This window comes from Candoia aspera, chromosome 11 (assembly GCF_035149785.1).
Source record: "Candoia aspera isolate rCanAsp1 chromosome 11, rCanAsp1.hap2, whole genome shotgun sequence".
Taxonomy (NCBI): Eukaryota; Metazoa; Chordata; class Lepidosauria; order Squamata; family Boidae; genus Candoia; species Candoia aspera.
Window position 1 is genome coordinate 538,228 of NC_086163.1, and position 12,970 is coordinate 551,197.

Genomic DNA, 12,970 nt, shown 5'->3' on the forward strand with positions numbered 1-12,970 from the left:
GGAGGGGGTGGCAACTGAGCCTCTTCTTCTTCAGAGACAGGCGGAGCTGTGTGGACAGCTAGTAAACAAAGCCCAAATTCCACTAGTCCTTTTATCCCCTTTAAATTGTCATAGCACAAACTCTTAGTAAACTTTTTGCCATTGATTTTAAATCCTTATAGCTGTTTCTTTGCGTTTCCCTTTAATCACGCCCCTGGTTGAAGGAGCACTCACCAGGTGGCCTGGTTACTCTGCTGTGCCGAAGATCTCTATAACTTTTAAATAACTGTAATACGAATGTGTTTTAGAAAGTAGAGTTAGGTCAGACCCAGTGTCCATTACAGACTGCTGAGGCTGTGAGCACGATCTTCCTTCCTTGGCTCCTGGCGCTCTTCACTTGTGAGTTGCCTGCAAGGTCCCTGCAGGCTTCCTTGTGAGGAGCTGCCTTCCAGAGACCATATGGGCGATCTCTTCAGCTTCTGGTCCAGAGAAGCTCCGCCAGTCTGGGCTCACTGCCCAGTTTCAGTTCTTCACCTCAGGTGACGTCTCCGTTCTTCAGACATGCGTCCATCTGCCATTTTCTGTACCTGGAAGCTCTGGTTTAATCTGTTCTTTTCAGCTCATCTGGTTCCTCCATTTTCTCCCATTTCTGGTCAGCTAGTGAGAGTACTGTATAGCATATTAGAACTCAGAATATAAAGAGGGATAGAGAAAGAATAAAGATTGAAGATATTTTATATCTAAAAAATAAAGATATTAGATGAGGAACAGAAATATACATTTCATTTCATAGTCAAGAATAGCTGATCCATGTGTCTTTTACCAGCCTTTAAAGAAGGACATTGCCATCAAGAGAAGCCAGCGCTTTCCTGGAAGGATCACACTTTTGGAGTTTGTCTCCCGCCAAAATTCCTCTAGAACTACTACTTCATACATCTTGGAAATATCTGCAATTTGCCTTTGGAAAGCATCAACTACATATTCTTCTTAGGGATAAGGCTAGGGTTAGGGTAATAGATACCAATAACAGTTATTTTTCTTTGTTCCTCTGCTTATTTTAATCCTGATACATTGTATAGCATTGCCAAGTTCATTCACTTGGATTCTTGAGCAGGAATGGCTATTTTGAACATAGAGCGCAACTCATCTCCTTCTATTGCTTCTGTTTCTTTTGAGCAAAATGGGTCTTTCAAGCATGGTGGTTGTTATGGGACACATCCTACCAGATCTCTGTCCTATCTGTTAAATCATATTTGCCGTGTTGTACCAGAGTTCAAGCTCCTCTTGTTTATTTCCCATGTACAAGCATTAGCCTACAGGCAATGAAGACAATTGACTTAGCCAGTGCTATTTCTGGTTTTCCATTCACTATTTATACGGTCCTTTTACAGTGCCTCTTACTTCCTCCTACAGCTCGTATTTATTTTATTTGTTTTTTATTTTCTATCTGCCTTTATTACTTTTATAAATAACTCAAGGCAGCAAACATGCCTAAAACTCCTTCTTCCTCCTATTTTCCCCACAACAACCCTGTGAGGTGAGAGTTGGGCTTATTTCTTTATTTCAGGTTTTCATCTTCTGCCCCTACAGGAATCATTTCAAAATCCTTCTAACCAATCTTGCTGTGCTTCAGTGAAATACAAGGGGTAAGGAGTAAAGCAGTCCACAAAACTCAGTTCATGGTCTGAGAAACAAAATTTCCCCATCCATATAATTTTTATAGCCAGTAATTCATTTGTAATAATCCTTTCTTTCCAGTCTTCTTCCATTCCATGAGAAGAGCACCTTTGCAGTCAATGAGGATACCATGGAGAAGCATAGTTCATAGTCTCTGGAACCATCGTTTATGGGAACTGTTGTTTCAACACATTTGGCATCACTGTTACAGCAGCATAATTGGCTTGAGGGCTGGGGAAATATTATTATTGCCAAGGCCCTTTGACCTGTCTCTCTGTTAGTACCACCTCTCAGAAGAAAAAAGAATGGCTGTGCTGCCGTTTTGTTCCTTTGCTTTGCTTTGCTGACTGCCCATTTGTTCAAACAGCAACAGAGTTAGGAAACCCAAAGCTCTGGAGTGAAGGGAGGCCTTAGCAAGTATCCAGCAGTGTCCACCTATTGGACCCCGACCTTGCAATCTGGAGGATGTATTGGGCACCAGGCAATGTAGCACTGACTCTCCCTTCCTTGTTCCATCAGGTTTTTGACATCCTGCCATTATATGGAACATTGCAGCCAAATGAGACCCAGCAAATGTCATTTACTTTCTATGGCCATGCTAACGTAGTTGCTCGAGTCAAAGCACTCTGTGAAGTTGAAGGAGGTCCCACCTATGAAATTCTGCTGAGGGGTGAAGCCTCGCTTGTTCACTATGCATTCGACAAAAAGGAGATTTACTATGGGCTCCAGGTAGGTCTCACATGCTGTTTGCTTGTTTGTTTGTTGAACAAAAATGTATAGTCACCCATCTATCCAAGGAACTCTGTTGAGCTCTCAGTTCTCTTTCAGGTCACCTCTTTTTCATTATACTTCCTTTTCTTCTCTAGAAGTCATCCCCCAGGCACAGTTTTTACAGTACATAAACGAATGTCCTGAAATGAAGTCCTGTGTTTTTGCATAAGTCTCAGCATTTTATGAGGATTTCTGAAGGGACGTTACAGAAAGCTTTCCAGGCTGGAACGGTCTGGCATGGGTCCTCGTGCCCTTGCAAATGCTTCTGATCGATGGGAGAGGATGTTCAACTGCATCTGACTCTGGAAGGCTACTGGAACATTTGCCAGGATGTTCCAGCTCTCTCTTCTTTAGATTTGTACCCTCAATTTCACACAGTCCAATTTCTGCCTCTTCATAACCATCCTCTCATCCCACAAACTCCCTCAGCAGGAAGAGGGTGAGGCAGGCAGGAAGCAAGTCTGCTTTAACTTCAAAATGTCAGAAAATGGGCATTCACACTTAGGTGCGTGGGTTTTTTGGTGGGGAGAGTTATCCTATTACTTTTTCTTCACCATTTCATCCTTTCCTCTCCAAAGGGACACATTTAGGCTATATTTGCTTCACTTTGTTACTGTACTATGTCCACACAATACATTGGACCATAAAGTATTCGTACAACTCAGTAAACTAGCTAAAGTAAACTAATGAAACTTAGTGCATTGAATGCAGCCACCAGATACTGAGCTGTGCGAGCACAGAAGTCCTGTTTTTGCAGGGCAGCCCTGTCTCCAGCTTCCTCACACATACTCACCTGGCGTTACGCTGGGAAAGGCTGAGTCCTTGGAGCAAAACTTGCCTAACTCCCCATACTGCTTTTGGGAACCCCAGAAGCTCTCTTTGCTGAAGGACTGATGTCAGTCCTTGCAGCTTCTATATTGCTACTTCTCCCTGTTTTCAAACCAGAGTTGGACTCAGAGTTCAGAGTTTATTTATTTATTTACGGTAATAAAATAGATCAAATTCTGCAGGTTTAAAAATATAAAAATAATACAAAGTTACAGGAAAAGCCTGAAACAGTTAATAATGTAAGGAAGGTACCAAATGCCTTCTGTAAGCCATAGCTGTTTATAAGATTTTTGTAACCTTCTTGGAGTTACCTGGAACTTGGTCACATAGGAGGAGAGCATTAACTCTTGATCATATGAGCAGTTAAATTTTTGGAGAATTGATGTTATGAGCTCCATTTGCTATTGAGTGTACGGTGGGATAGTGCCAAGTCATGATTAATTTGTCTCCTAAGAGTAGAAGCAAACCTACCTAGCCAGGTAAGATGGGCCAAGGAAGTTCCCCAAAGGGTTTGCTTCAGCCAGAACCAAAGGCAACGAAGTCTCAGATGAGCCCCAGAGGAGATGCACTCTGATTCTAGGCATGTGTGTCACGGTCTGTGTGAGTGGCCTTGGAAGACAGGAGGAAGAGCCGCAGCCTAGGCAACGGTCTGATAAACGAAATCTGAGCCCGGGGGGAGGTCGGGAGAGTGAAAGTGAGGGATGGGAGGGGAACTCTTAAATTGCAAGATTCTGTTAATGTGACCTTATAATAAAGTTAGAGTTAGTAGTCCTGGTTGTGCTTGTTGTCTGGGCTACCTGGAAGGGCTGACAACATGAGAGCATTAAGAGTCCAATAAGGAACACAAGTTATAGCTTTTAGGAATTATGACTAAATTCTTTCAAAGGTTGAAGTATCCTTATAGATGTACAACTAAGCACCAAATAACATCAAACCCAGAACATTAGTTTTAAATAATTTAATTGCTTCTGGGGCACAGTTGTTACCGTGTTGGCTTGCATATTTAATAATAATGAGGGATGCTCCTTGAGGTTTTATATTAAGCTCCCTTGCTTGGTCAGTCCAGTAGGTGGAACATTGAAAATAGATACCTAAGTACTTTTTTGACCTGCTCAATAAGTCTCCCATTGATCTTCTAGCTATTTGGAGACTTGAAGCAGTTTCTTGAGAATATTAAAAACTTTGTTTTGAACTAATTAATGTTAAGATATTCCATAGAGCAATATGACAAAAGAGTTTGAAGGCAACCACACAGATCCACATGAATTAAGGATAGAAAAACCATCCACATATAGGATAGTGTCAGGCTCTGCCTGCTACCCAGTAAAAACACAGACGCTAGTGTCGGCTTAGGTTCTGGTTTTATTTGAGTATAGGATGCATGCCCTTAGAAAAGCTGAGAGTGAGTGGAGCGCGCTGGAATGGGATTTAAATAGCCCGCGCCGGTCAGCGCTCCACCCCTTCTTACTCCGGGTGCGCCCCGAGCCCCGTTGGTTCCGTTGCCGGTAGGTGAGGGGTCGTGGAGCCCCTCCTGTGCCTCGGGCGCTTCCTTGACTGTTTTCCCGGCCGGTGATGGTTCATTGCCGGGCGATCAGGTTCGTAATCTTTTGACAGCTCAGGCGCGCCTCGTGGTCTGGTCTTGTCAATTACCTTCTTTGCAACATTGTATCTCTTCCGCACCTCGGCTAGAGTCGATACTTTGTTGCCAGCACCTGTTGCTCTCTTTTGTTAGCTAGTTGCCTTTTCCCTTAATCCGCCCGGTACCCATTTCCCTGTATTGTTGTGTGAGCCATTGCGACGTCACAAGCATCGCAACGGTGATCATGACAGATAGCAATGAAGCAATGTACACACTAAACATAATGGTGCCAGAATATATCCATGTTTAACACCTATTTGGATGGGGATAGGTTCAGTTAAATCACCATTGCGATTCCCCTTAACTGGTATGGTGGTGCTATGGTGCAATATTATTAGGAGGCGGCGATTAATGTAGCAGCTAGTTTCCCCCAGAGTGTGTCATGTACTGTGTCAAAGGCCTCCTTTAAGTCTGTAAAGGTCAAATAGAGGGTGCCTCTGGTGGACTAGAATATTTCTCAACTAGATGATGAAATTGGTTTATCCCAGCACTAGGTGTTCCAGGGATTTGTTCCTTGCGATAGGATTCAAAATTCAGGTATTACGTTCAGGACCTCTTGAATATACAGGAATGCCAGAAGCTGGCATTTTCCTGCAGTATATAAATATGTTAGCAAACTAAATAAAATGTCTTCATGCTTTTTCAGAGATGAAAATTGAAACAGTTTGAATAGTGGACATACTGATGCTAGTTAAAATAGAAAAGATTGGCAAAATTTCTTGGAGGGGTGCTTGAATATCAGTGGAAGATCATACATTTTCATAACTTTGGGTCTCGTTCCCCGTACCTGGGTTAATCTATGCCGATTGAGTTTTTCTAATACTGAAACTTATGTGTGTTTACTTACCTGGTGCTGAGTTGTGAGGGGATCATGAAAGGGGCTTTCAGCTGTGTAAACAACAGGTGCTGTTTCACACTGTATTCACCCTCTTCTCTCCTAAGCCTTTTGACCACATATGCATGGCTGAGATCACCCTGAAAAATACAGGAAAAGTTGGATTTGAATATTCTGTGATTGACACCATCCAGGCTTCAGCTGACAACCCTCCCCCTGGGGTGCCACTGACTCTACCTGTTACTGTAAGTAAAATTGAAGGAAGATAAACTCAGGGGGTTTAGATTAATTTCTTACTGAGTTTGTAATGCTGATAAATAGAAAATATACAGCAGAAGCAAAATCTTGTAAATAAACCATCAGAATCCAGAGGCCCTACACAATATTCAAACAGAGCTATCTGCCCCGCTGTTGTTTCCTGTGAACTCTCCTCACTTGGATTAATATCCATTGACTCCTTGCTTCTAACTCCTGCCATTGGAAAGGTAAGAATGTCATAAGAGCTGTAGAAAGTAAACAGATGACCATAATGGAGATATGCAAGATACGTTACTAGGGCAGTGAGGGATGAAACATTTTAAGTCCACAACAAACACAAAGCATTCAGCAGTTCAGACACTTCCTTGATTCGCTGAAGTACAAGAAGGTGGAAGAAGTACAGCACAATCAGATACACAAGATTTTGTTGATATAGTTGATGTCTGTAAAAGTAGTTTTAGCCATCCTGTGGAGTTGATTTCTTGGTCTGGTCTACCTAGTGGGGCTGACATCAATCTTGCAGGTTTCTTACTCTCTTTTAAGAGAGGGAGAAGATCTCTCCTTTGTTCTTAGAGATGACCTCTGACCCTCAGGGCACACCACTGTCTGCTAAGTACCTTGCTGTGGCATTGTTGCAACACCAACAATTGTACCAACTGATGCACAAATAACCAACTTACAAAATGCATGATGCAACCAGCACAACACTTGGGACAGAATTTACACCAACCAACAGCAGAACAGCAGCCTGTAGCACAGCTGATATTTCTGTGCTCTCATGGGAGTTTGCCAGAGAAACTTGAAGGAGAGCAAGACCGATTCCTGACAATTCAGTGTGAACTATCTGTGGCACGTTGGCCAGTGGAGTTTCCTACAGTTTGTACCAAAGTGACGTTTGTGCTGGGTTTGCTAAAAGATGGGGCAGCCAAATGGGCCATACCTATCACTGAGGACAATGAACCCATGCTGAACCATTATCAAGACTTCATGCAAAGAGTTAAGAGGTTTTGTTGATGATTTGTGAGATGCCTGACCACCAGTCATGAAATTTGCAAACTTAGGCAATTTTTGCAGTACCAGCACTGCTAGCTGCTAGTTGGATGCCTGCCACAGTCCAGAGATATGCAAACTCAGGCAGAACTTTTAGAAGCGAAGAGTCCTTTTTACCTAAAGCTAAAAATGGCAACTGAAACATAGCCAAGGCTTGGCATGGGTCAAGCCAGGAATTCGGTAAACAGAAGACAAATCCAAAGGAGAAGATGAGAGACACAGTGAGGTAGAATCCAGAGTTTAAAGCACTGTACAACAAGGTAAACATGGCAGACCTGAGGCTTGAAAAGTTATTCTCAGCATTTTCTCTCAGGGACTAAGGCCTGAGGTACCTTACTCTCCTCTCCTGCCTGCCTGCTGCTTGGCCAGCCTGTCCTGCGGAGCTGAGCCCTCTTCTGTTGTATTGTTAAAGCACACCTCTGATTGGGACTGGGTGGGTGAACCTCAGCATATGAGAGGCTGACAGTGGCTACAGGCAGGGAGTCCTGGGGGTCTGCTGGATCTGCCTCAGCCAGAATGGAGTTATTGGCTTCAACACTGCTGGAATCACCCCCACCAGGAATATTATCCCCAGGAGCCCCTGGCTCTACTACCTCCTCCGCCTCAGAAGATGAGTCCAGCACAGCCATCACATGCAAGGCCAGCATGTATATACCGGATTTTGGATTATTTGCCAGAGATGTGGGGTGGAATGATCTGGCTTTGTTTAACCAATTTAGAGAAGGGCTTGCTGACAAACAGAGATGAACTGGTGAGACAAGGCACCCTGGATAATTTGAAAGAGCAGTTCCAACATTGTGGGTGGCTAACTAGAAGAGTCGAGGCAGGAGAGAAATGGCAAGGGAAGGAAGTTTTACAGCCTCTTTCCTCCCATAGCTCCCTTCCCGATAGCCTCCTTGGAATCCAGTGGTGGAGAACCCATGCAAATTGGAGTAGTCAAGAGATGTCATGCGCTGCCTACCTCCGAGTAACACACAGACACTGATTCCGTTGAAGCAGGCTCTGGTTTATTCGTAGTGTAGATACAGTGGTAGAAAAAAGCTGAGAGTGACAGGAGCGCGCCGGTGCGGGGTTTAAATACCCTGCGCCGGTCAGCGCCCCCTCACTCGAGGTTACGTCACCCCCCCTTTGTCCAACATGCTGTCTTGCCGGTAGGTGAGGGGTTGCGAGGCCCCGCTGGCGCTCCGGGATCGCCCATCATCGGTTTCCCTATTCCTCCGGTGATTGCTGTCAGCTGGGCGATCTCCGTTGCGCTAGCGCTAACAGCTTGGGTGTGCCTCGCGATCCGTTTAGCCATTGTATCTTGTTCTTTCGTCTTTGTGAGTTGATGGCTGCTTATCTTGAGCCCCTTCCCCTGTTTCCTTGTTATTGTCATGTGTGCCATTGCGCTGATGTCTTCAGCTCAACGGCACTCATGACATACTGCCCCCTGTCCGAATAGTGCCCCCCCCCCGGCTTTCCGGTTTTTGTTTTGTTTTTTTTTCCCCAGGAGAGCTGTCAAAATGGTTTTTGTTTTTTTTTTAAATTTCCCGCCGGAGTGTTTTCGCCCCTCCCTTTGTTCCGCCCTCTACCACGTGTCCCTCTAGGGTGTGTTCTCAGTGCGCATGCCCCGGTCACACCCTGGGCGTGCGCATGCTCTGGCCACACCCTGTTTGTTTGGCTCAGTTCGGCGAGGAGGGAGGCGTGGCTGGTCGGGTGCTTATCAGCTCCAGGTAGGGCCCTTATTTTTATTCTAAGTGCGTCGCCTTTGTTGTGTGTGCTCCTGGGCGTTGCCCTCAGGATGCACTGTTGACTTGATTGCCACTCCCCCGTGGGCCCGGGGCGGGGGGAGGGTGCTGGCGACCGCTTGTTACTGCCTCGTGGGCCCGGGGCGGGGGGGGGTGAGTCCCGGGGGGGGAGGTCCACCCAAGTCGCGGGCTTGGGGGGGCCCTTTCCCTTGGGGCACGGTAGGCGGGGGGGCCCGCGGGGGAGGGGGTATGCAGGTGCCGGTTTGCTAGTCTTGCCTTAGGCTTGTCGGGGTACGCCCGGTGAAAAGCCCGGGTCAGGTCAGGCGCGTTAACGTTGTGCGCCGCCACCCATTCTGGGTGGGGGAAGTGTTTCCACCTGACCAAATAGTGTAAAGTTCCCCGTTGCCTGCGGGAGTCGAGTATGTCCCTTACGTCAAAGTGATGTTGGCCGTCGATCATCACCGGTGAGGGCAGTGGCGTGCTTGGGTGCCATCGAGAGGTAGTTGCCGGTTTCAGGAGGCTGGTGTGGAATACCGGGTGGAGTCTCCATAGGTTGTGTGGCAGGTCCAAGCGTATTGCCACCGGGTTCACTATCTGCGTGACTCGGAACGGCCCAATGTACTTAGGCCCCAGTTTTTTCGAGGGTTGGGGCGACTTTAGGAATTTGGTGGATAGGTAGACCATATCCCCAGCCTGAAACGTCGGTTGTTGGCGCCGGTGCTTGTCGGCCTGCTCTTTGTAGGCCGCCTGTGCTTCCTTCAGCGCTGCCGTGATTATTGGCCACGATTCCGCAATCTTCCGTCCCCAGTCGCTAGCGTCCACCTGGGGTTCCGGGGGTTGTGGTAGCTCCGGTATGGGGATGAAGTCACACCGCGAGACTACCTCGAACGGAGTTTTCCCCGTGCTCGTGTGAACGGCGTTGTTGTATGCGACTTCGGCGAACGGGAGCAGTTCGGCCCAGCCGTCTTGATGGTAGTTGGTGTATGAGCATATGAATTGTTCTAGGGTGGCATTGAGGACCTCTGTGGCTCCGTCCGTCTGGGGGTGCCAGGCAGTGGATAGGGCCTGTTGGGTCCCCGTCAGCTTTAGGAAGGCCCGCCAGAATTTAGAAGTGAATTGTGTGCCCCTGTCGGTCACCACACGTGCGGGACATCCGTGTAACCTGTACACGTGGATGAGGAAGAGTTTGGCTAGTTGTTGTGCGGACGGGACCGATGTGCAGGGGATGAAGTGGGCCTGTTTCGAAAAATAGTCTTTCACCACCCAAATGGCCGTTTTCTTCTGGCTGGGTGGGAGGTCCACTATAAAATCCATGGAGATTTCCTCCCATGGGCGGGAGGGTTCTGCCACCTGTTGTAAAAGCCCCGAGGGTTTGCCTGGTGCCCGTTTGGCTCTGGCGCACGTTGGGCAGGACGCTACGTAAGCTTTCACGTCCCATCTTAGCGCGGGCCACCAGAATTGATGCCTTGTTAGGTGCAGGGTCTTAAGGAACCCAAAGTGTCCCGCTTGCTTGGTGTCGTGGGATCTATGCAAGATCGCTTGGCGTTGCGAGTCCGGGACATAGATTCTGCCTTCCCCCCATGCCAGGTCCTGTGCCATCGTTACTTTGTCGGGGTTTGCCAGGAACCAGGGGTCGGTTTTGAGGGCGGCGGCGAGGTCCGTGCGTATCCCCCCTGGTAGTTGCGGTTGGCGTCGTCTGGTCACAGGTTGTCCCGCCGTCGGTTGCGCCGTAGAGTCGAGCTGCCTCCGAGCGCCGCTCCGGGTGGTCACGGCCATCCCCAGTTGAGAAGCGGATAGGACCGTCCCAATGGTGTCTGGGGCGGGCTCTTCGTCTTGGGGCAGTCGGGAAAGGGCGTCAGCCAGGAAGTTCTTTTTACCCGGCATGAACTTCAGCTGGAAGTTGAAGCGGCTGAAGAATTGGGCCCATTTTGGGCTGAGGCGTCTGGGCGTTCGGAGGGCCTCGAGGTTCCGGTGGTCGGTCCAGACCTCGAATGGTTGGGCGGCTCCTTCGAGTAGGTGTCTCCATGTTTCCAGCGCCGATTTTACCGCGAAGGCTTCCTTCTCCCAGACGTGCCATCGCCTTTCTGTCTCGGAGAATTTCCTCGACAGGTAGGCGCATGGTTTCAGGAGTCCCGTGGGGTCCTTTTGGAGTAGGATGGCCCCCAGGGAGAAGTCTGAGGCGTCGGCTTGGACCACGAACGGCCGTTCTGGGTCCGGGTGCGCGAGGATTGGCTCTGTGGTGAACAGCGCTTTCAACTTATTGAATGCGGTCTGGCACGCGGGAGTCCAATTCAATACTGTGCCCGGGTTCTTGGCACGTCGGGTGTCCCCCACCCCTTTGGTTTTGAGGAGGTCCGTTAGGGGGAGGGCTATCTCCGCGAACCCCCGTGCGAATGACCTGTAGAAATTCGTGAAGCCGAGGAAGCTCCGGAGTTGGCGCCTGTTGCGGGGGCGTTCCCAGTTCACCACCGCCTCGACTTTTGCGGGGTCCATTTCTATGCCGTCTCCGGAGATTCGGTACCCCAGGTAGTCTAGGCGCGCTTTATGGAATTCGCACTTTGCGGGTTTGGCATAGAGCTGCGCCCTTCTGAGCTTATCGAGGACTTGTCTGACTAGGGTCACATGTTCCTCATGCGTTTTAGTGTAGATAAGGACGTCGTCTATGTAGACGAGGACCCCTTTGAACAGGTGTTCATGCAGGACCTCATTGATGAGCTGCATAAACACCCCCGGGGCCCCCGCGAGTCCGAACGGCAGCACTTTGTACTGGAAGGCGCCTAGGGGGCAGTTGAACGCAGTCTTCCATTCGTCCCCCTCCCTGATTCGGATGCGGTAGTACGCCTCGCGAAGGTCCAGCTTGGAGAAGACCTTGCCCGTGGACAGGTGGGCGAGCATATTTTTTACCAGGGGTAAGGGGTATTTGTTGGACAGGGAAGCCGCGTTTAGGCCCCGGTAGTCGGTGCAGAGCCGTAGGGTGCCGTCTTTCTTCTCCCGGAATAAGACGGGGGCTCCGACCGGTGAGCATGCTGGCTCTATGAATCCCCTCTCTAGGTTTTTATCGATGAACTCCCGGAGGGTTGCCATCTCCTTCGGGGTCATCGAGTAGATCTTCGGTCTAGGTAAGGGGACGTCGGGCAGCAGGTCAATCCGACAGTCCATCTTGCGGTGGGGTAGTTGGTCAGCTTCCACCTCTCCGAAGACCTCGGAGAAGTCAGCGTATTGTTCCGGTAGGTCTGCTGTGGTAGCTGCATTGTCCTGTGTAGCCGCCTCTGCTCGTCCCACAGTGGGGTTGGTTCTGCCCGCCGGAACTGGCGCCCGGTACTCGCCGTCGCCAAATATGAAGGTGCGGGTCTCCCAGTCGATGCGCGGGTTGTTCGTCGCGAGCCATGGCATCCCCAAGACTGCAATGGGTCGTCCGATGTGGGTGACAACGAACGATGTGCGTTCGGTGTGAGTGCCCATTTGCAGGGTGACCAGCTCGGTCTGCATCATGGCTGGTTTCCCTCCCGCTGTTGAGCCGTCCAGCTGGTGGAATGCCAGCGGCGTGGGGAGGGGGGAGCAGCGGAGGTCGAGTTTGGCGACTAGGTCGGGGTGGATGAGGTTTTTCGAGCACCCCGAGTCCACTAGTGCCGCGGCCGTGGTGGCTCCGTTGCCGGCAGAGAGTTTGATTGCCGCCATTATAACGGAGCTTTTGCCGTTCCGTCGAGGTGGTCCGCACTGCTGTCCCACCGCCTGCCTCGCAACGCGTTTCAGGGCAGGCGGGGAGCGTTTCCCGCCGGCTGGTCTGGGTCTATGGCGTCCTCTCCCCCCCCAGTAGGCGTCCCAGCCTTCCTCTGGTGTCGCTGTGGCTCCGGTCATTCGGCGGTGAGGGGGCGGCGGCGGGTTAGGTGGTTTGAGGCTAGTTTTCGGGGCGGGTTTAGGCACACTGGCCGGCGATCGGTTGGCGAAGCAATCTGCCATCTTGTGCCCCAGTTTTCCACACCTCCCGCAGGGCCCGCGATTAAATTTCTTCCTTGGGTATGTGGGACTGGCCGTCCCCACGTGTGGCGCGGGTACCTTTTGGCAGGTGTTGGTCGTGTCTTCCATCATTGCCATGAGGAAGGTGCGGTGCGCGTGTTCTGCTTTCCCCGCGAGGTGGATCCACCCGTGTAGAGTCTCTGGGTCGTCGCGGTAGAGGGCCCATTGGAGTACGTCGCGGTTGAGCCC

The 12,970-nt window shown here is 49.6% G+C and overlaps 1 protein-coding gene across 1 annotated transcript in view; it reads left to right on the plus strand.

The window, feature by feature from the left end:
• HYDIN (HYDIN axonemal central pair apparatus protein) overlaps window positions 1–12,970 on the plus strand; it is a 287,221-nt gene that overhangs the window by 120,892 nt on the left and 153,359 nt on the right. The window contains exons 25-26 of the mRNA XM_063313067.1: window positions 2,176–2,385; window positions 5,837–5,974. Coding sequence (XP_063169137.1) covers window positions 2,176–2,385; window positions 5,837–5,974 — 348 coding nt within the window. The remainder of the gene's footprint in view (window positions 1–2,175; window positions 2,386–5,836; window positions 5,975–12,970) is intronic.